General features: G+C 50.1%; 1 protein-coding gene and 1 pseudogene across 2 annotated transcripts in view; both read left to right on the top strand.

Moving 5' to 3' along the window:
- ZMYM4 (zinc finger MYM-type containing 4) overlaps positions 1 to 21385 on the top strand; it is a 196205-nt gene that overhangs the window by 64067 nt on the left and 110753 nt on the right. For both annotated transcript variants that reach the window (XM_088460608.1, XM_088460607.1), the window contains exons 4-5: positions 492 to 662; positions 855 to 933. In XM_088460608.1, coding sequence (XP_088316734.1) covers positions 492 to 662; positions 855 to 933 — 250 coding nt within the window. The remainder of the gene's footprint in view (positions 1 to 491; positions 663 to 854; positions 934 to 21385) is intronic.
- LOC148542833 (5S ribosomal RNA) lies at positions 4547 to 4665 on the top strand (annotated as a pseudogene).

Genomic DNA, 21385 nt, shown 5'->3' with positions numbered 1-21385 from the left:
TTTGAGGCATGTTAACTAAACTGAAGTCCTATGGCTAAGGGGCAGGGTATATATGGAGAAGGACCTGGGGATTTCTGTTTGATGCCTGGTCTTCCAACCGTAATATCCCCATGGTATCCCTGTGGACCCTATGGACCTTGAAGAAAAGGAGTCATCTAGGTAAGTCTACCATAACTCTAATTTTTTAGTTCTCGGTAGTGTTTTCCTTAAACGTAACTTATTAGAACTAATGATTGATCAAAAAGATGCACCATTTATATCAAGCATTTATGCATTTGTACATTAATGCATATGTGTGTACCTGGTCTTATTATGTAGCTAAATATGATGCAGGATGCTGATTTCTGAGTACAGGGTCAATGAAGTAATGTATGGCTTATTATGAGTTTTAAAGTTACTATTTTACTTTTAATTTGTTTCCTGGATAAATCATATCTGTTTGAGGATGTTTTGTTGTACATTAACAGGCTGTGTCCATATCTTTGTTTCAGGAATCTGGTTACAACTACAGTAGCAAATCGCCAATAGGTGAAAATCTGGGCAGCTCGTATGCCCCAAGTGTCAGGATAAAGGAAGAGCCGATGGATGAAGACTATGAAAGAGCTTTGGCACCTCCACCCAGTTTTGTGGACAAAGTCAAAGATGAGCCAGATAACTCAGAGGTAAATAATTTTACCTTCCGATTATTCTATGTTTTGTATAAAATGTACTTAGCAGAATTTTTTTTTTAATTAGCAGAATTGTAATTTACATTTTTTTACAATACTAACAGCTGGGTGCTATTGCTCCTTGTTGTTCAGATCTTACATTTGTTTTCTGAGTTGAAAAATGTTTGATCATTTTATCCATTACAGGAATATTCCCAGCAGCCAAAAGCTTCTGACGGGGAACTTAAAATCAGTGCAGTGTTTTCAGTCAGTGGAAGTCCTCTGGGTGAGTGGCATTGATAAGGGTGTCTTTTTTTTTTTTTCCTGCTTTATTTGTGTGATATAATACTGCTTTGTCATACTTTCATCCAAAATGTGCATCACTTAGCTAACATATCTCAAGTAATGTGTACAGTAATTCAAGTGCAAGATATGTGCAACTCTAAATATGATCCAAGTTGTTCTCATGCACAGTGCATCAGTTTATCACCAAGACACTTACGTGTAACTCTATATCTGGCACATAGTTAGAATATAGTTGTTTTTGAATTAACTTTATAATGAGAAACAAATGTGCTAATTTCTTAAATAAAAAATTAATGCAAGGTCTTTGTTATCGAGTTCTTAGGCAAGGCTAAATGTATAGATACCCTATGTGGCATTACTCAGATCTGCATTGCTGATTAAGCGAGTGGCATGTCAAACAATAAATAGGAAATGGTAAACAATGGTAGTTTATTTCTATATATGTTTTTTACTGTTTATTACTGTATGGGTCTTTATGAAAAATGTTTGTCTATTTTACGTGGCGGAACGATTCTCTTAAGCACCTTGGAATCTACCTGTCTAAGACTATGACCAGCTATATAAGGCTAATTTCCCCCCTCTTCTGGCCTATCGAGTAAAAAATCTCTCCATGGCAAAAATATTTTATCTCCTGCATAGGTCACATTACCACAATATAAATGAATGTTTTCCCCAAACTCCTGTATCTTTTCAGACATTCCCGATAGTAGTCCCTGTCCGAGTGCTCACTTCCCTCCAATCCCTTGCAAATTAATTTGGAGAAGAAGGAAACCATGTATACGTATAGAGATTCTTCTTAAGAGTAAATGCCCACCCAGTTGTGACGAATCGGGCAGTCTACATGCAGAACATATGTTCTGCGGATATATCTGCACAAATAAATCGGTCTGGTGTGTACCCACCTTAACTCCTACTTTTACCAATACCACCAAATTTGACTTCTTATCAACTCTTACCTCCCTAACACTGACTCCAACTATAATCCTACACTAATGGAGCGACTCTGTATCTACAGCCTACAGATAGAGGTACCATCTCTCACCTGTACACTTCCATTTTAACCCTGAACTCCTCACCCCTGGCTGTCCACGAACGCTTATTTGAAGCAGATTTGTGATCCCCTCTTAGGGAGGATACATGTTAGACAGTTAGTGCAATATTTCTTAATGCTCCATCAGTGTGTCCATTAGGGAGAAATCTTATAAGGTATGTACCTTGTTCCAGAATGTCTACATCAATTGTATCCCAGTTCTTCTAACCTGTGTGGCAACAATGCAGCCATATTGAGTGACTTTTTTTTTTTTTTTTTACATCTGATTGAGTTGTCCACATATTGCTTCACCCTGGTCGTCTGTTCAGTCATTTATTGCTTCTGTAGTGATTGTGGGCTCTCCTCTCACTCCTGCTACTTTACTTCTGTGTGCCCCAGTCTGCCAGTCACCCAAACACACTAATAAACTGATTCTGCACTTCTCCTGTGCAGCTAAATACCAGATTGCTTGAACATAGAAACAACCGAACGCCCTATCCCGTCAAGAATTAATAGGATTTGGTTTGTAGCCAAAATGGAATATATTACAAATCTCCAGAACAATACAGTGGCTAGGTTCAATGCAGTCTGGTCTCCATGATACAGGTGTCATAATGTGACCCTTTCTGAACTTGTATGAAAGTACACCCTCTCTTTTCTCCCCCTCCCTACCAGCTCTCACTTCTGGTCCTCTTCTACTGTCATCCCTCCATTCTTCTCCCCTCAGCTTTTCATTTTCTTTTCTCCTTCATCCACTAGGGGACACTGGAATTCAAGACAGTGGGGTATAGACAGTGGTAGAGTAGAGCCTGGCACTTTAAATAATTCAGTAAAGTGACTGGCTCCTCCCCCTCTATGGCCCCATCAGCCCCAGTTTTTTAGAATGTGCCCAAGAGAGCCGGTCGCACATCAGGCTGTCTCCAGCCTTTCTCATATAATTTTTATTTTTTTGTGTTTTTATTTAACAAGCACTGAGGACAGGCAGGCTGCTTACTGTGGCAGTCTGCCTGCTACGTGGGAGCCGCCGGGAAGGGCACCGCCACAGCTACTGCAGCCTGTGTCTGGTGACCCGAGGGGGGACCTTAAATTAGAGTCATCGGACTCCACGAGGACCCGCCACAACTGCAACCGGTTCGTGTCCGGGTTATCTCCTTGTCCCCCAGCCTAGCAACCCGGCCGCAGCAATCTGTAAGTATACCCCACCACTCCCTACTAGCTGGAATGGTGGGCCAAAATGCTGGGCTCAGAAGCGCCTACTGTGCGGCTGTCACAGGCACGGAGCATACAGGCTCCTTTTCCCTACTGAGACCCGCCACTGCACTCGACAGTCAGCGTCCGGGTCACTGATTTACCCTGTGACGCGCACATACGGTTCCCCCTCCTATGTGGTGAGGGACTGGATGCCGCGCGGGCCCCGCTGGAGAGCGCGTGTTGTGCTGGGTGACAGCGCGGTGCTGTCACTGAGGACGCCTGCTATTCCCTCCTCCATGCACGGGGAGGGAGACTGCCGCGTCCCGCTACTCCCATAAGGGAGTCTACATTGCGTAGCTCCACTGATATATGGCGGGGCTCGGGGAGCCGCTAAGCGCGGCTGTTCCTTGCCGCGCTGGTGCTTGTAGAAGCACCGGCGCTGGCTTCTCCTCAGAGCCGCCGAAGAGCGAGGCTGTTATTCACAGCGCTCTCGGCTGCTGGTTGCGGCGCCGGTGCTCGTATGAAGGAAGCACCGGCGCTGGCTATTACGTTCCCGCTCCCCCACTCACAGATATGCTATACCAGCCAGTGTTAGCGCCCCGCCCGCTTATTGATAGTAGGGGCGGAGGCTAGTCCACTTACTGCTGGCGTGCACAGATGCTTCCATTACTCCAGCGAGTATTATTGCAGGCTTCCCCTTTTAGCAGTTATGCACCTGCCTTAAAAGGAGCCAGGGCTTATTGCCAGCATCTCTCACATCCTCACTCTGGAGTCGTGTGGGGAGGTGCAACACTTAACAGGGCAGCACAGATAGTGTAATGGGCCTCACAGCACTGAGGTTCTGGGTTTGATTCCCAGTACGGCCCTAACTGTTTGGAGTTTGTGTATTCTCCCTGTGCTTGCATATGCGCCTCTCCCGCTATTTTCTTTACTTAAACATAATAAAGACCAGGTGCTGTAGGTTTAACGGCACAACTGTGGAGTTTGTAATTTAACCTGCAGACTTTATATAGATTCTGGCTCTGCCTCATCTATGTTATATTGCACATCGGTAGTTTACCTACGGAACTGGGCAGTGTACTTGTTTAAAATTATATATAGCAGAAATGTACTTCTTCTGCTTGTTGATAGGCTGTGAGTAACTTACTACTCGCTAATGTTTTTGACAGCAGGTGGGGTGGCTGGCATTGCTGCCTCGCACTGAATTAGTGTGTTTGGTTCCCACTGCGATCCCTCCTGCAAAAAAAGACCCGCCGCCACTACTATAGAGTGAGTGTCCGGGTCCCAGGCACCCTGAAGCACAGGGAGGAACATTCCACAGCCTAATATAGAGGTTGTGTCCATGCCACTTTGCCCACTATAAATATAAAAGGCCTACGGCCACACCACCCTGAACATGCCCGATCTCGTCTGATCTTGGAAGCTAAGCAGGGTCAGGCCTGGTTAGTACTTGGATGGGAGACCGCCTGGGAATACCAGGTGCGGTAGGCTTATTACATTGAATATCTGTGGCAAATATGCTTGATGTGTAATAGAATAATGCAGCGTGTTTCTTGCAAGCTGCCAGAAATCATGCATCACATAAATACCCTAAATGTGTATATAATGCATAGTCAGGGCCACTGTTCTGGCTGCTGACAGAAATTATGGTTATTGCATATCTTTAACCCAGGGTTAGCACAATTGTGCGTCCCATCCCCAGGCTTATGCCTCACATTGGCTCGCCATAAAGTGGGGCCGTACTCTTCTCATGCATATATGTGGCAACACATATACTAAATCTCACCAGCCTTCGGTGCTTACCTTAGAGGGTATGCATCTAAATGGATTTATATCTTATTTGTTCCCTTCGGCAGCACACACAAGATAAACGTAGTGACGTAGGGCCGGTGTAGTGGTTGGCATTACTGCCTCACAACACTGAGGTCATCTTTTTGACTCCCATCTTCTGGAGCCAAAATAGCTCACCTGATAAGGCGAGTACACCAGTAACAGAAGGGTCCCAGGATCGAAATCAGTCTGGGATAGTACGCTGCTAACATTTCCTGCCCCTACGCCGTAGCAGAATGATGGCCACACGCGGCACATGAGCAGTCTCCCTGCGTGGAGGTAAGCCACATGTATGTATATACTTGTATTTTATACTAAGCCCTGCGTTAAGACCTGGGGCTCAGTTTCTTCCATGGATCTAACTATTGCTCGTTATATTTCTACTTCAGGGTCCATAGGGTATCCACAGGATACCTTGGGGTATAGGTGATGACGTCAGGCATCGGGCACCATAGAGTTAAAGCTTTCAGCCTCCCAGGATGCACTAGGGTCCCCCTCCTATACCCCGCCCCCGAGCCAAGGCATCTCAGTTTAGTTTGGTGCCCGGCCGGAGTCGGATGCACCTGTTAGAGGGGGGCTTAGAAGAGCCCCTGAAGCTTTCTACAATGCAGCTGTGGCTGCACATCTGGAAGTACAGCATGGACAGTCAGTGCTGACGTCCATGCTGTCTCCCCTACACCCCCGCCGGTACCAGAACGCCGGTACCGATCCGGGGATGCTGGTAAGCGTCTGGGGTCACAGCTAGCAGTGACCCCAGATGTTTTGGGACCATGGCCGGATCTAAGGGGGACAGCAAGGTAAGCAGCGGGGCCCCGCGGTGGGACCCTGCTGAACATGGTCCACAGTCCCCAGGCAGGGGGCTCCCTGGGGACTGGCTGCAGCGTGGAGCCAGGTACTAACCTGCGCTTCCACTACCCCCCTGGGACAGCTGGACCGCGGCTGAGCGGTAGCGCTGCGGCGTCCCAGGGGTTAAATGCATGCCAGGGGAGCGCGCCTTCTCTGTCTCACAGCCGACGCCTCCCCCGCTGCACACAGCCCTCTCTGCACACGCCGGCTGGCCCTGTGGCAGCGCTCCTCCCCCAGGCCGGCCTCCTCTATGCTCCTCGGCGGCCATCTTCTCTGAACGCATGGTGAGCGCTGCTGGAAGCCTGGAAAGGTGGCATCGCGGTCTGGGTCCCCCGGCATACCTCTCCTCCGTTAAGGTTCAGGTCAGTGTATGCAGCGCTGTGTCCTACCAGGCTCCTTGTCTGCGTAGTTGAGTAACAGCGCTGATAGTGCAGGAATTAATTTTCTTTGCATTGTATGTGACTTCTGCTAGCGCTGCTGCCTGTACTTTCATTTCTACTGTCAGCCTTTTCTCTGTCCCTGATCTTTTTCTGCTAAAGCCCTTGCAGTGCGGTGATAGCAGGGTGGTCTCACGCTATACTAAAAGTATTAGTGTGAGGAGTCACATACTTACCATCATGTCTGAAAGTGACTTTCCTCTCCAGCTTCGGTATACTACATGTAAGGTTCCAATAGCGGAGGGGGAGGATAGCGCGGAGGGGCTTTGTCGGCAGTGTTATTTATTGGCGCGGCCAATTACTGTCACGGCCCCGGTACAGGAGCCGCCCTGGGCTTGTTTCGCCAAAGCACTTACAACCCTGGTGGGTCAGTTAGCTCCGCAGCCTGCGCTCTCACAGATGGGATTGTCACAACAGTCAGTGGTGTCGTCACCCATGCAGGTTTTCCCGAGACAATTGATGGTACCCCACAGTCTCCCTAATACCCCTCCCCAAGTCTCTCAGGAGCCTGCGTGGGTTAATTCGCTGACAAGTTCTGTACAGCACTTGTCGGACGTGTTAAGGGGGGGCTTTATTGCGGCCGGTGGCGTCTCTGTCTTCTCCTTATGAGGGTGACGTCTGATGATGGGGAGATTCTGGATCTTTCTGACCAGGAACCTCTCCATACTAAAGAGGCGGATACTAGGTCCAAGCTATATATTCCTGGACTTATTCGGGCAGTCCGCACAGTTTTAGTGATTGAGGATGAAGATCCTCCGGTGTCCAAGTCTAAATGCCTTTTTTAAGGCTATTAATGGTGACGCCACAGTGTTTCCTCTTTCGGGTCAGTTAGTGGACCATTTAGAGGAGGCGTGGAAACAGCCTGGCAAATGGTATCCGCCTCAGAGGCGCTTGGCGGTGGCTTATCCGTTTGCGGATAATTATTTTATTATTTTTCTAAGTGGGAGTCACCTCCACAGGTGGATTCTCATGTGACACGCCTGGTCTGTAGTGCTACGTTGCCCATGCCCTCCATGTCTTCCTTGAAGGATGCTACGGACCGTAAGGTAGAGATCTGCCTAAAGTCCGTTTATTCCCTTGCGGGGGAGGGGGGGAGGGGCAGCTAGGCCGGCTATGGCCATTTGTTGTGTAGCCAGAGCTATGGAGCGCTGGGCTGATACTTCTCTCGATTCCGACTGTTAGGCTGAACAGACCGAGTTGATAGGCGATATCCGGGATTCGGCCACTTGTATCAATGAAGCGGCCTTGGATGTCAGTACCCTGGTGTCTCGGATTTCTTCAGCTGCGGTAGCTGCTCGACGCACCTTATGGTTGCGATCTTGGAAGGCGGACGCTGATTCCAACAAGGGCTCGGAAGCTTTGCCGTTTAATGGAGAAGTCCTATTTGGTCCGGATCTGGACAAAATCGTAGCCACACTGGCGGCAGCCAAGTCGGCATGTCTTCCGTCTGCTGCCGTCCCTTCCAGTTCTGGTAGGTCGTCCTTACAGGGCTCAGGGTAGGCCTAAGGCTCAGTCCTTTCCCAGACAGTCTGGCCCCAAAAAATCGGCCAAGCCACGGAAACAGGCTTGGAGTACCAGACGTCCGGCCCCTAAGCCGGATGACAAGCCTGCGGCCTGACAGTCCGGGCCTCCCTTTGTGGGATCAAAAAGTGGGAGGCCGCCTGCTGCAGTTCGCCCAGTGTTGGTCGGTTGCCACGACAGACACTTGGGTTCACGAGGTGGTTTCTCACGGGTATGCCCTCTCCTTTCGGCACAGGCCCCCATCCCGATTCTTCACCACGGGTCTTCCATCAGACCGGAACAAAGCAGTGGAACTGCGGAAAGTCTTGCACACTATGCTCCTGGCTGGAGTTATAGTGCCTGTTCCATTCTCCCAGAGGGGCCAGGGTTTCTATTCCAATCTGTTTTTGGTGCAGAAACCCAATGGGTCGTATCGTCTGATCCTCAACCTCAAAGCACTCATCAAGTCTTTGCGGGTGCCAAGGTTTCTGATGGAGACCCTACGGTCCATCATTCTGGCGCTGGAACCTGGGGATTACATGGTGTCGTTGGACATACAGGACGCTTACCTGCATGTCCCTATTCTTTTACGCCATCAACAGTTTCACAGGTTTGCAATCCGCAACGACCACTTTCAGTTCCGGGCGTTATCTTTTGCGCTGGCGACAGCACCACGTGTGTTCACCAAGGTGATGGCGGTTATGGCGGCTTCTCTGCGGCTGCAGGGAGTCCGCATGTTACCGTACTTGGACGACCTTCTGTTGGTGGCAGGATCTCCAGAGCTCCTTCTACGTCATTTGGACCTGACCATTACGGTACTGCAACGGCACAGCTGGTTGATAAACTGGCAGAAGTCCACCCTGATCCCATCCCAGAGGATTCTGCACCTCGGAGCCTTATTGGACTCCGGACAGCAAAGGATCTTTCTGATGGGGGAAAAGATCTCGGTCTTGCAGTCGAGGGTGCGCAGTTGTCTGCAGACTCGCAGTGTGTCTCTACACTCGGCGATGAAGTTACTGGGCTCCATGGTCTCAGTATTCGACATGGTGGAATATGCCCAGTTTCACTCCAGACTTCTGCAGCAGTTGATCCTGTCCAAATGGAATGGACTGCCTCAGACTCTAAAATCACAGACAATGGTGCTCACTCCGGAGGTTCGCATGTCTCTAACCTGGTGGTTGCAGACGACCCATCTCAACAAGGGTCGTCCGTTCTGGGTGGCGAATTGGGTCCTGTTGACAACGGACTCCAGTCTTCGGGGGTGGGGAGCAGTCACGGGTCCACACTTGTTCCAGGGCAGGTGGACTCGGGCGGAAACAGAGCTTCCAATAAACATCTTGGAACTCCGAGCGGTTTTCAATGCTCTCCAGCAGACACATCGGGTTCTCCAAGGTCACGCAGTGCAGGTCCAGTCGGACAACGCTACCACCGTGGCCTACATAAATCGGCAAGGAGGAACCCGAAGTCGGGTGGCTCTCGTGGAGGTGTCCCGGATCCTGGTTTGGGCGGAGCGCAATCTTCCGGCCATATCAGCAGTCTTCATCCCGGGATTCCTAAACTGGGAGGCAGACTTTCTCAGTCGCCCGGACGTTCATCCGGGGGGAATGGTCTCTGCACCAGGCCGTCTTTCAACTTCTGGTGGACAGGTGGGGTCTTCCAGAGATCGACCTCATGGTGTCACGGCACAACAACAAGTTGCCGGTGTACGGGTCTCGCACAAGAGACGAAAAGGCGGCGGTGGATGCTCTGTCCGTCCAGTGAACGTTCCGGTTTGCTTATCGGTTTCCTCCGGTTTCCCTTCTTCCACGGGTAAGCCGGAAATTCAAACAGGAAGGAGGGACGCTCCTGTTGATAGCTCCCGCGTGGCCCCGGAGGCACTGGTTCTCAGACCTCCAGGGTCTGTCCGTGGACATTCCTCTGCGGTTGCCGTTACGACCGGACCTCCTGTCACAGGGCCCTTGTCTTCTCCTGGACCTGACTCTGCTGTCTTTGACGGCGTGGCTGTTGAGACGGCCATGTTAAGGTCCAGGGGGTTTTCCAGCTCTGTAGTGCAAACAATGCTACGGGCTCGGAAACCATCCTCTGCAAGGATATACCATCGAGTGTGGCATACGTTCTTCCAGTGGTGTCGACCGAGAGGTTATGCCCCTCGGGAGTTCCGTCTGTCTAGAGTGTTAGCCTTCCTGCAGGCGGGACTGGACCATAGGCTTCGCCTTGCGTCTCTGAAGGTGCAGGTGTCTGCCCTGTCCGTCTGGTTCCATTGTAGGATTGCTGCAATCCCTGATGTGCGTACCTTTATGCAAGGTGTTCTCAGAATTCAGCCACCTTTTGTTCCACCGGTGGCGCCTTGGGATTTAGCTGTGGTCCTGAGGGCTCTCCAGGGACCGCCGTTTGAACCACTGGGCTCAGTGGACCTCAAATGGCTGACAGCTAAAACTATTTTCCTTCTGGCCATTGCTTCGGCCAGACTTGTTTCTGACTTAGGGGCTCTCTCCTGTAGACGCCCTTTTCTGATTTTCCATAGGAACAGGGCGGTGCTGCGCACTCGTCCTGGTTTCCTTCCTAAAGTTGTTTCAAGTTTTCACATCAACGAGGAAATCGTTGTGCCGGCTTTTAACTCACCTGATCTTTCAGTGGGTGAGGCCACTTTGGACGTTGTGCGGGCCTTGAGGATTTATGTTGACCGCACTTCTTCGTTTAGGAAGTCGGACATCTTGTTTGTCCTCTGTCTTCCGTAAAAGGAGTTGGCCTGCTTCAAAGCAGACTTTGGTAGGCTAGATTCGTATGGCCATTTCAGAAGCTTATCTTCATGAAGGCCTTCCGGTTCCTTCCTCTGTGAGGGCTCATTCCACTAGGTCTGTGGGTCCTTCGTGGGCTGCTCGACGTGGTGCCTCTGCAGTCCAGATCTGCAAGGCTGCCACATGGTCCTTTGTCCATACATTTGTGAGGTATTACGCGTTTGACACCTTTGCCTCTCAGGATGCTTCCTTCGGGCGGCGGATTCTCCTTTCAGCACAGGAGCGTCCCCACCCTTAAAGGATACTGCTTTGGGACATCCCCAAGGTATCCTGTGGATATCCTATGGACCCTGAAGTAGAAAATATGAGATATGGTAAGACCTTACCTTTGTTATCTCTATTTCTACGAAGTCCATAGGGTTCCACAGGACTCCCGCCCTGTCGCACCTGTACTGCAGATGGGCTTTGCTCTGGTCACTGGTTTTTCCGTCTCCCTTTGGTGAGAATGTGATTCTTGTGTGTGTCCAGATCTTTTTTTCTCTCTCTTCCTTCTCCTCCTCCGGCCTATGGCTTGGTACGTAACTGAGATGCCTTGGCTCGGGGGCGGGGTATAGGAGGGGGACCCTAGTGCATCCTGGGAGGCTGAAAGCTTTAACTCTATGGTGCCTGATGCCTGACGTCATCACCTATACCCCAAGGTATCCTGTGGAACCCTATGGACTTCGTAGAAATAGAGATAACAAAGGTAAGGTCTTACCATATCTCATATTTTTTAAAATGTTATCGTCGCCTACTAATCTTGTATGTAGGTACGCGCAGGCATGTAGGGATATATATATTGCTTCTTTTCCTTACCATTAAAGCTAGGGTAGGATCTGTTCTTATCAGTTTTATGTCTGATACCTAGCATATTTAAAGAAAGATGCTGCGATTGGAGGCTGGACTCTCCTGATCCGGTAGTTGTTCTATAACTCCGCTTTACACCATCTCTCTCTAGGGATTGGGTTGGTGTGCATATAATTATTAATATGTGTAGATATGTCTATACTTCCACAATCATTAAGGTAACCTGTTATTCCACGTATGGAAAGCTGCCAGGGTTTACCAGAAGCTGTAGGCTATATCCATACATATTATATGGTGGCTCTATAGACTAGTCATGTTCTGCAGCTTACATAGTGATAGTCACAATTCCCTAAGGCATTGCTTCTTGTATGGACTCTATACATGTCCTGGGGCCTTCCTGTATGTCCACACATGTATATAAGGATATGTACTTACACCCTCCTCTGGTTATAGTCCTGTTTCCGTCAGTCTATATCTACGGTGCCCCCTTCGGGGGACCTATTAATTACAACTACACTCTATAGCGCACTTAGTAGCAAACTTATAAGACACTAAGAATGCAGGATATATTTTGTGTGTATATATAGATAAAGCATGCTGTTGTATGTGTAGTGTGCTAATCTCCTGGTGCAGGAGTTTGACACGTAACTTACTATGTCGATACTAACTCTTCCTTTCGAAGAGATTGCCTTTTCATGTAGCTATGTTTGTCTATGTCTATATATACTGATATATCCCGTTCCTTGTATGAATTTTCCTTTATAATTGGAAAAATCTATTTTTTAGCCCTGACTGGGGTTATCACTACAGATATATCTCTTCTTTACTTGGGATAACTAACGCATTCTATGTCTATGTACAGATACCTTTCTCAGTATCGATTCTGATACTTCATATTATTGTCTTGTCGCATATCTCAATAAAATAGGTATCTAAAGGACCCTTAGGTACATTTCCTATCAGTACATAGAGAATCCAGGATCTATTCCATTCTCAGGGCTTAATTAGTTAAATTACATGAGGCCTAGGGCCACCTGCCGATATAGGCAGGGTCTGGCCTGGGTTGTATCAGATTGGTGGGCGTAATACACACTTCACAGTTTATTAGTGTTAATGTAAGGATATACTAGCAGACCATTTTTGGAGTATATGTATAATCTCTTTATGGATACATATCCCTAATGAAACAAGCTCAGGTATAGAGTCCTGTTGTATGAACTTCTTGTCTCCACTAACAATTTGCTAGTTTCTACAGTATTTTCTACTGCAACATCTCCAGACTGAAGTCCTTGCAGTAGAGCATTGATCTTAGGCCACTGAGGCTACTCTCTATACCTGACGTGGTGGGTTGCTGTGAGACGGAAAAGGTCAGTGACCTCTACATAGTGTCCAGAAGGCTTCTGGTCGCTCACAGGTAAGCAGGCTTACCTCACTAATGCCTCGGAAGATGCTTCTCTTTCATGCAAGCTGACGTTATTCTCCCTTACGCACCCTAGCTGCTGTCCTAGCAGCCATTCGTTATTTTAAATCAGTTGGCTCTACACTTTTTAAAGCTTTCCTGGTGTGTGGGTGCATAGTTCCTTCGTTGAGATTACTAACACTATTCTACTGGAATCGATTTGAGCAGGGGGCCTGGTTGGTTTCCTGTTCAGTTTCTGTTGATAAATTCATCACACTGACAGGTACCTGAAGGGTACCTTCATAGTTGTCCTAGTGCTCTAGCCTTGCGGATGGGATGCTTCCCTATATTGGTAGCTCTCTCTGGGTGGAGGTTGCATCCGTGCTTTTTTTCTGCTAGGGTATCCTGGTTGTTTTTCATACTATGTTCAGGCCAGTAGTTGGTACTTCCTACACACTTCCATCATGTAAGAAGTTGTCTGCTGTTTGACAGGATGGGTTGTACTGCCATCTGCCCCTCTGGAAGGAATTGTAGTCTCAATCCTCTCGTATCCGCCTCTGCCTCATGCCTAGTGGGATCTCCACTCGTTGAAAACTTCTATGGTCTAACCCTTCCACTGGTTAACAACCTTTTAGTTGTTGGACCTCGAGAATGGTTCAGGGCGACTGTTAGGTCGTGGCTTTTGCCTCCCTGTATGCTTTGTTAGCAGTCTGTGGACAGGATCAGCTCTGTCTCTGTAGATTGCTATCATTATACTTTTATCTATATGATTGATGTCCCGTAGTGTTGGGATTCTGTTGTCTGCGACTGTTGCAGCTTCCTGCTTGGTCTGTTTTTGGCTGAGCTTACGGTGTTCTGATGCTTCTCATCTGCGGGCAGTCTCTCGCTAGCCGTATTCCATTCAATTTACGCTGTTCTGGAATGTCTGACAGTTCAGCAAGGAGCTCTGATTGTCTCCTGGCTCTACGACTCGCCTCCAGTCTTGGGCAGTCCCTGTTTCGTTTGGCCGAAAGGTCAGCAAGTTCTCCGCGCTTCCCACATGGGAGGTTGGTTTTGGGACGTCCCCACTGTCTTGAACTCCAGTGTCCCCTAGTGGATGAAGGAGAAAATAGGATTTTGGTACTTACCGATAAATCCCTTTCTCCTATTCCACAGGGGATACTGGACGCCCGCCCAGCGCTGCGTTCCTGCCATTTTGTTGGGTCCTTATCTAGTTGTGTGACTGCTTGTGTTCCCTGCAGTGGGTTCCTCTTTTCTCCTTCAGTCGGTATTGTTCGGTTCTGTGGTCTTCTCCTTCTCCTCATTTTCCTGTTGTCTACCATCTCCTCTCGGGCTCAGTTCTTAAACTGGGGCTGATGGGGCATAGAGGGGGAGGAGCCAGTCACACTTCTGAATTATTTAAAGTGCCAGGCTCTACTCTACCACCGTCTATACTCCAGTGCCCCCTGTGGAATCGGAGAAAGGGATTTATCGGTAAGTACCAAAATCCTATTTTTAATTTTTTTTTACTTCCATTTCCTCCCGGCTCACTTCCTCCCCTTACTGACATCCTCTCCTCCACATTTCTTCTTTCCCCTATCTCACACCTACGTTTACTTTTCTCGGCTTTATCCAGCCACTCTTTGCCTCCTCTATCCTTATCCCATATTATCTATAGCCACTCTACTAGGCGGTTTATCTATTATTACTTCAAACCCCCTGCTTCCACCAACCTCTTTACACCCTCTCCCATTTCTAGTTGCCCATGGTGGGATTATTCCAGGGGTGTTCTCCCCCCCCCCCCCCCAAACCCTCCCCCCCAAACCCTTTTCCTTCCTCCTTTCCTTCCAGAACCTCACCAGGTTTCCCCTATTCTTCACATACTGTTATTGAACGCTTACATATGTTTCTGTTTATTGAGCTATTTTCTTCCTGCCTGACTCTGACAACTGTATAATGCTTCTACCACCGTAACATTAAAACCTCAATAACCTTTTATGAATCCTAAAAAAGTGTCTATAAGCATTAACAGCTCAGTGTGCATTGTTTAGTCTTTTCTAAACTTAAATTGTGTTCTTACATCAAATGCCAATTTATAGTAATATGCCTTAAGAATTAGAATATGTACATCAGTTGATTTTTGTTACATGAATAACCTCGTTGTGTATCATTGCTCCCTAGATCCTGTGTTTTGAAAGGGCACTTTGGGCATTGGAAAATGCTCAGCTTGAAATGAAGGTTATGAGTTTAGTTCTCCACACATTTTTTAATTGAATGCTACCACTTTTTCTACTTCAGGGTCCATAGGGTATCCACAGGATACCTTGGGTATAGGTGTGACGTCAGTCGCAGGGCACCAAAGAGTTAAGCTTTCAGCCTCCCAGGATGCACTAGGTCCCCCTCCTATACCCCGCCCCCGAGCCAAGGCACCTCAGTTTAGTTTGGTGCCCGGCCGGAGTCGGGTGCACCTGTTGGAGTGGGGGCTAGAAGAGCCCCTGAAGCTTATTCTTCATGCAGCTGTGGCTGCACAACTGGATGAACAGCATGGACAGTCAGTCCTGACGTCCATGCTGTCTTCCCTACACCCCGCCGGTACCAGAACGCCGGTACTGATCCGGGGATGCTGGTGGGCGTCTGGGGTCACAGCTAGCGGTGACCCCAGATGCTCCGGACCATGGCCGGATTCAAGGGGGACAGAGGTAAGCAGCGGGGTCCCGCGGTGGGTCCCCGCTGATCACATGGTCCTAAGTCCCCAGGCAGGGGGCTCCCTGGGGACTGGCTGCAGCGTGGAGCCAGGCGACCAACCTGCGCTTCCACTACCCCCTGGGACAGCGGACCGCAGCTGAGCGGTAGCGCTGCAGCGTCCCAGGGGTTAAATGCATGCCAGGGGAGCGCGCCTTCCCTGTCTCACAGCCGGCGCCTCCCCCGCTGCACACAGCCCTCTCTGCATGCTGCCGACTGGTCCTGTGGCAGCGCTCCTCCCCCAGGCCAGCCTCCTCTCTGCTCCTCGGCGGCCATCTTCTCCAGAACGCATGGTGAACGCTGCTGGAAGCGCTGGAAGGAAGCATCGTGGTCTGGGTCCCCCCGCATACCTCTCCTCCGCTGTGGTCAGGTCTGTGTATGCAGCGCTGTGTCCTACCAGGCCCTGTGTCTGTGTAGTTGAGTGATCAGCGCTGTTAGTGCAGGAATTGTTATTTTTCTGCATTGTATGTGACTGTGCTAGCGCTGCTGCCTGTAATCTTTTCTCTCTAAACTGTCAGCTTTATTACTGTCCCTGTTCTTTCTGCTAAAGCCCTTGCGGTGCGGTGCTGCAGGGTGGTCTCTCGCCTATTTAATACTTAATTGGTGAGAGAGGTCACATACGTGGTGCCATCATGTCTGAAAGTGATTTTCCCCTCCGGCTACAGTGTACCACGTGCAAAGTACCGTTAGCGGAGGGGGAGGGTAGCGCGGAGGGCCTTTGCCGGCAGTGTTTGTCCATGGCGCGGCCTATTACGGTTACAGCACCGGTACAGGAGCCGCCCTGGGCTTGTTTCGCTCAGGCGTTAACAGCTTTAGTGGGCCAGTTAGCTCCGCAGCCCGCGTTTACTCCGATGGGTTTGTCCCAGCAGTCTGTGGTGTCGTCACCCATGCAGGGGTTCCCACGACAATTGGTGGTACCCCACAGTCTCCCTATTTCCCCGCTCCCGGGTTCTCAGGAGCCAGCGTGGGTTAACTCCCTGACGAGTTCTGTACAGCACTTGTCGGATGTGTTGCAAGGGGAGTCTGTGATGCGGTCTCATAAAAGGCCGGTGGCGTCTCTGTCCGCTCCTTATGAGGATGATGAAGGGACGTCTGATGATGGGGAGATTCTAGATCCTTACGATCAGGAACCTCTCCATACTAAGGACGCTGATGCTAAGTCCAAAGTATATATTCCTGGACTTATTCGGGCGGTCCGCACAGCCTTGGTGATTGAGGACGAAGTTCCCCCAGCGGCTAAATCTAAGTATGCCTTTTTCAAAGATGTGAAGGGCGATGCCACAGTCTTTCCTCTTTCGGGTCAGTTGGTGGACCATTTAGAGGAGGCGTGGAAACAACCTGGCAAAAGATACCAGCCGCAGAGACGCCTGGCGGTGGCTTATCCGTTCGCGGATAATTATTTTGCGAAGTGGGAATCCCCTCCACAGGTGGATTCTCACGTGACCCGTCTTGTCCGTAGTGCCACATTGCCGATGCCATCCATGTCCTCCCTTAAGGATGCTACGGACCGCAAGGTAGAAATCTGCCTGAAGTCCGCTTATTCCCTTGCAGGGGGGGCAGCACGGCCGGCTATGGCCATTTGCTGGGTTGCCAGAGCGATGGAGCGCTGGGCGGATTCATTAGAGGCTTCTTTTGAATCCGACTGCCCGGCCGATCAGGCGGAGTTGATTGGCAATCTCCGTGATTCGGCCACCTACATCAACGAGGCGGCTCTAGACATTAGTACTCTGGTGTCTAGAATTTCTTCAGCAGCGGTAGCTGCTCGTCGCACCTTGTGGCTGCGATCCTGGAAGGCGGACGCAGATTCCAAGAAAGGTCTGGAAGCGTTGCCGTTTACCGGAGAAGTTCTCTTCGGTCCGGATCTGGATAAGATTGTGGCCACGCTGGCGGCAGCCAAATCTGCCTGTCTCCCGTCGGCCGCTGCTCCTTCTGGTTCGGGACCATCGTCCTTTCGGTCATCTAGGGCCCAGGGCAGGCCCAAACCACAGTCGTTTCCTCGACAGACTGGCCCTAAGAAATCGGTCAAGCCCCGGAAGCAGGCATGGAGTACCAGACGTCCGGCCCCCAAGCCAGATGGCAAGCCTGCGGCCTGACGGTCCGGGCCTCCCTTTGGGGGATCCCAGGGTGGGAGGCCGCCTGCTACAGTTCGCCCAGTGTTGGTCGACCACTACGACAGACACTTGGGTTCTGGAGGTGGTTTCCCACGGATACGCCCTCTCCTTCCGGCACAGACCCCCGGCTCGCTTCTTCACCACGGGTCTCCCATCAGACCGGAACAAGGCTACGGAGCTGCGGAAGGTATTGCACACTATGCTCCAGGCTGGAGTTATAGTGGCGGTTCCATTCTCCCAGAGGGGCCAGGGTTTCTATTCAAATCTATTTTTGGTACAGAAACCCAATGGGTCATATCGTCCGATTCTCAACCTCAAAGCACTCAACAAGTCTTTGCGGGTCCCGATGTTTCGGATGGAGACCCTACGGTCCATCATTCTGGCGCTGGAACCTGGGGACTACTTGGTGTCATTGGACATACAGGACGCTTACCTGCATGTCCCTATTCTTTGGCGCCATCAACAGTTCCTCAGGTTTGCAATCAGCAGCGACCACTTCCAGTTTCGGGCGTTACCTTTTGGCCTGGCAACAGCACCACGTGTTTTCACCAAGGTGATGGCGGTCATGGCGGCTTCTCTGCGGCTGCAGGGAGTCCGCATGTTGCCGTATTTGGACGACCTGTTATTGGTGGCAGGATCTCCAGAGCTCCTGTTACGCCACTTGGACCTGACCATTGCACTGCTGCAACGGCACGGCTGGCTAATCAACTGGCAGAAGTCCACTCTAATCCTGTCTCGGAGGATTCTGCATCTTGGAGCCTTATTGGACTCGGGACAGCAAAGGATCTTCGTGACGGAGGACAAGATCTCTGCTTTACAGTCAAGGGTGCGCAGTTGTCTGCACAGCCGCCGGGTGTCCTTACACTCGGCGATGAGGTTACTGGGCTCCATGGTGTCGGTGTTCGACATGGTGGAATACGCCCAGTTTCACTCCAGACCTCTGCAGCACCTGATCCTGTCCAAGTGGAACGGGCTGACTCAGTCTCTGAAGTTCCAGACGATTGTGCTCACCCAGGAGGTTCGCCTGTCCCTTACGTGGTGGTTACAGACGACCCACCTCAACAAGGGACGTCCGTTCTGGGTTCCAAATTGGGTCCTGTTGACAACGGACGCCAGTCTTCGGGGCTGGGGAGCAGTTTCGGGTCCACACTTGTTCCAGGGCAGGTGGACGCCGACAGAAGCGGAGCTTCCAATAAATATCTTGGAACTCCGTGCGGTCTTCAATGCTCTCCAGCAGGCACAGCGGTTTCTCCAGGGTCGCCCGGTGCAGGTCCAGTCGGACAATGCTACCACCGTGGCCTACATAAACAGGCAAGGAGGAACTCGCAGTCGGGCGGCTCTCGTAGAGGTCTCTCGGATCCTGGTTTGGGCGGAGCGCAATCTTCCGGCCATATCAGCGGTCTTCATCCCGGGAGTGCTCAATTGGGAGGCGGACTTTCTAAGTCGCCAGGACGTTCATCCGGGGGAATGGTCTCTGCACCCGGACGTTTTTCAACTACTGGTGGACAGGTGGGGTCTTCCAGAAATCGACCTCATGGCGTCCCGGCACAACAACAAGTTGCCGGTGTACGGGTCTCGCACAAGAGACGAAGGGGCGTCTCTGGTGGATGCTCTGTCCGTCCGGTGGACGTTCCGGTTCGCATACCTGTTCCCTCCGGTCTCCCTTCTTCCACGGGTAATCCGGAAATTCAAACAGGAAGGAGGGACGCTCCTGTTGATAGCTCCCGCGTGGCCCAGACGGCACTGGTTCTCAGACCTTCAGGGTCTGTCCGTGGACATTCCTCTGCGGTTGCCGCTACGACCGGACCTTCTGTCTCAGGGTCCTTGCCTTCACCCGGACCTGACTCGGCTGTCTTTGACGGCGTGGCTGTTGAGACGGCCATGCTGAGGTCCCGGGGGTTTTCCAGCTCTGTGGTGCGTACCATGTTACGAGCTCGGAAACCGTCTTCCGCGAGGATATACCATCGCGTGTGGCATACGTTCTTCCAGTGGTGTCGACCGAGAGGTTATGCACCGCGGGAGTTTCGTCTGTCTCGGATTCTCGCCTTCCTGCAAGCGGGACTAGATCATGGGCTTCGCCTTGCTTCTTTGAAGGTACAGGTTTCGGCCCTATCTGTCTGGTTTCACCGTAGGATTGCTACAATCCCGGATGTGCGCACCTTTATGCAGGGTGTTCTCCGCATTCAGCCGCCCTTTGTTCCACCTGTGGCGCCTTGGGATTTGGCTGTGGTCCTGAGGGCTCTCCAAGGACCGCCGTTTGAACCACTGGGCTCAGTGGATCTTAAATGGCTAACAGCTAAGACTGTTTTCCTTCTGGCCATTGCTTCGGCCAGACGTGTTTCTGAGTTAGGGGCTCTTTCTTGTAGACCCCCTTTCTTGGTTTTTTATGGGAACAGGGCAGTGCTCCGCACTCGGCCCGAGTTTCTTCCCAAAGTTGTTTCCCAGTTTCATATTAACGAGGAAATAGTTGTTCCGGCCTTTAACTCACCGGGTCTTTCCGTGGGTGAGGCCTCTTTGGATGTTGTGCGGGCCTTAAGGACTTATGTTGACCGCACTTCTTCGTTTAGGAAGTCGGACGCTTTGTTTGTCCTCTTTGGCTTCCGTAAAAAGGGTTGGCCTGCTTCAAAGCAAACTTTGGCAGCCTGGATCCGTATGGCTATTTCTGAAGCTTATCTTCATGAAGGCCTACCGGTCCCTCCTTCTCTGAAGGCTCATTCCACTAGGTCTGTGGGTCCTTCGTGGGCAGCTCGACGTGGTGCCTCGGCAGTTCAGATCTGCAAGGCTGCTACGTGGTCTTCTGTCCATACCTTCGTGAGGTATTACAGGTTTGACACCTTCGCCTCTCAGGATGCTTCCTTCGGGCGGCGGATTCTCCTTTCTGCACAGGAGCGTCCCCACCCTTAAAGGATACTGCTTTGGGACATCCCCAAGGTATCCTGTGGATACCCTATGGACCCTGAAGTAGAAAATATGAGATATGGTAAGAACTTACCCTTGTTATCTCTATTTCTACGAAGTCCATAGGGTTCCACAGGACTCCCGCCCTGTCGCACCTGTGCTGCAGATGGGCTTTGCTCTGGTCACCGGTTTTCCGTCTCCCTCTGGTGAGAATGTGATTCTTGTATGTGTCCAGATCTTTGTTCTCTCTCTTCCTTCTCCTCCTCCGGCCTATGGCTTGGTAACTAACTGAGGTGCCTTGGCTCGGGGGCGGGGTATAGGAGGGGGACCTAGTGCATCCTGGGAGGCTGAAAGCTTAACTCTTTGGTGCCCTGCGACTGACGTCACACCTATACCCAAGGTATCCTGTGGAACCCTATGGACTTCGTAGAAATAGAGATAACAAGGGTAAGTTCTTACCATATCTCATATTTTTTAAAACCCGCTTATAATCATAATGTAAATGACTTAAAAATAATTTTTCATTACAGATTATAACTTCTACATTAAAGTCAAAATTAATGTAACTTGTACTTGTTAATAATGAGTATTTCATGAGCCCAGCAAATTAATGTGACATAAAACTAATCTTCTATTTATGTAACTTATCCAAGTCAAGCTCTATTATTAACTCCCCAGCGCAGGATCAAGAACCATGTGTAGTAGTAATAGTCCCTCATGTTATTTTGTGGTAACATTTTAGACTGTGAACAATAATGAATTTAAGGCACACAGTTATGTAAAAAAAAAAAATACCCCCTAAAATGTTATTGTCATTGATGAAATAATCATACCAAAATGAAAAAGCCAAGTCCTTCAGTAATCATGTTGAGACCACAATTATGT

This window comes from Taudactylus pleione, unplaced genomic scaffold (genome assembly GCF_031769625.1).
Source record: "Taudactylus pleione unplaced genomic scaffold, aTauple2 ptg000007l, whole genome shotgun sequence".
Classification (NCBI taxonomy): Eukaryota; Metazoa; Chordata; class Amphibia; order Anura; family Myobatrachidae; genus Taudactylus; species Taudactylus pleione.
This window is presented reverse-complemented; position numbering and strand designations above follow the sequence as displayed.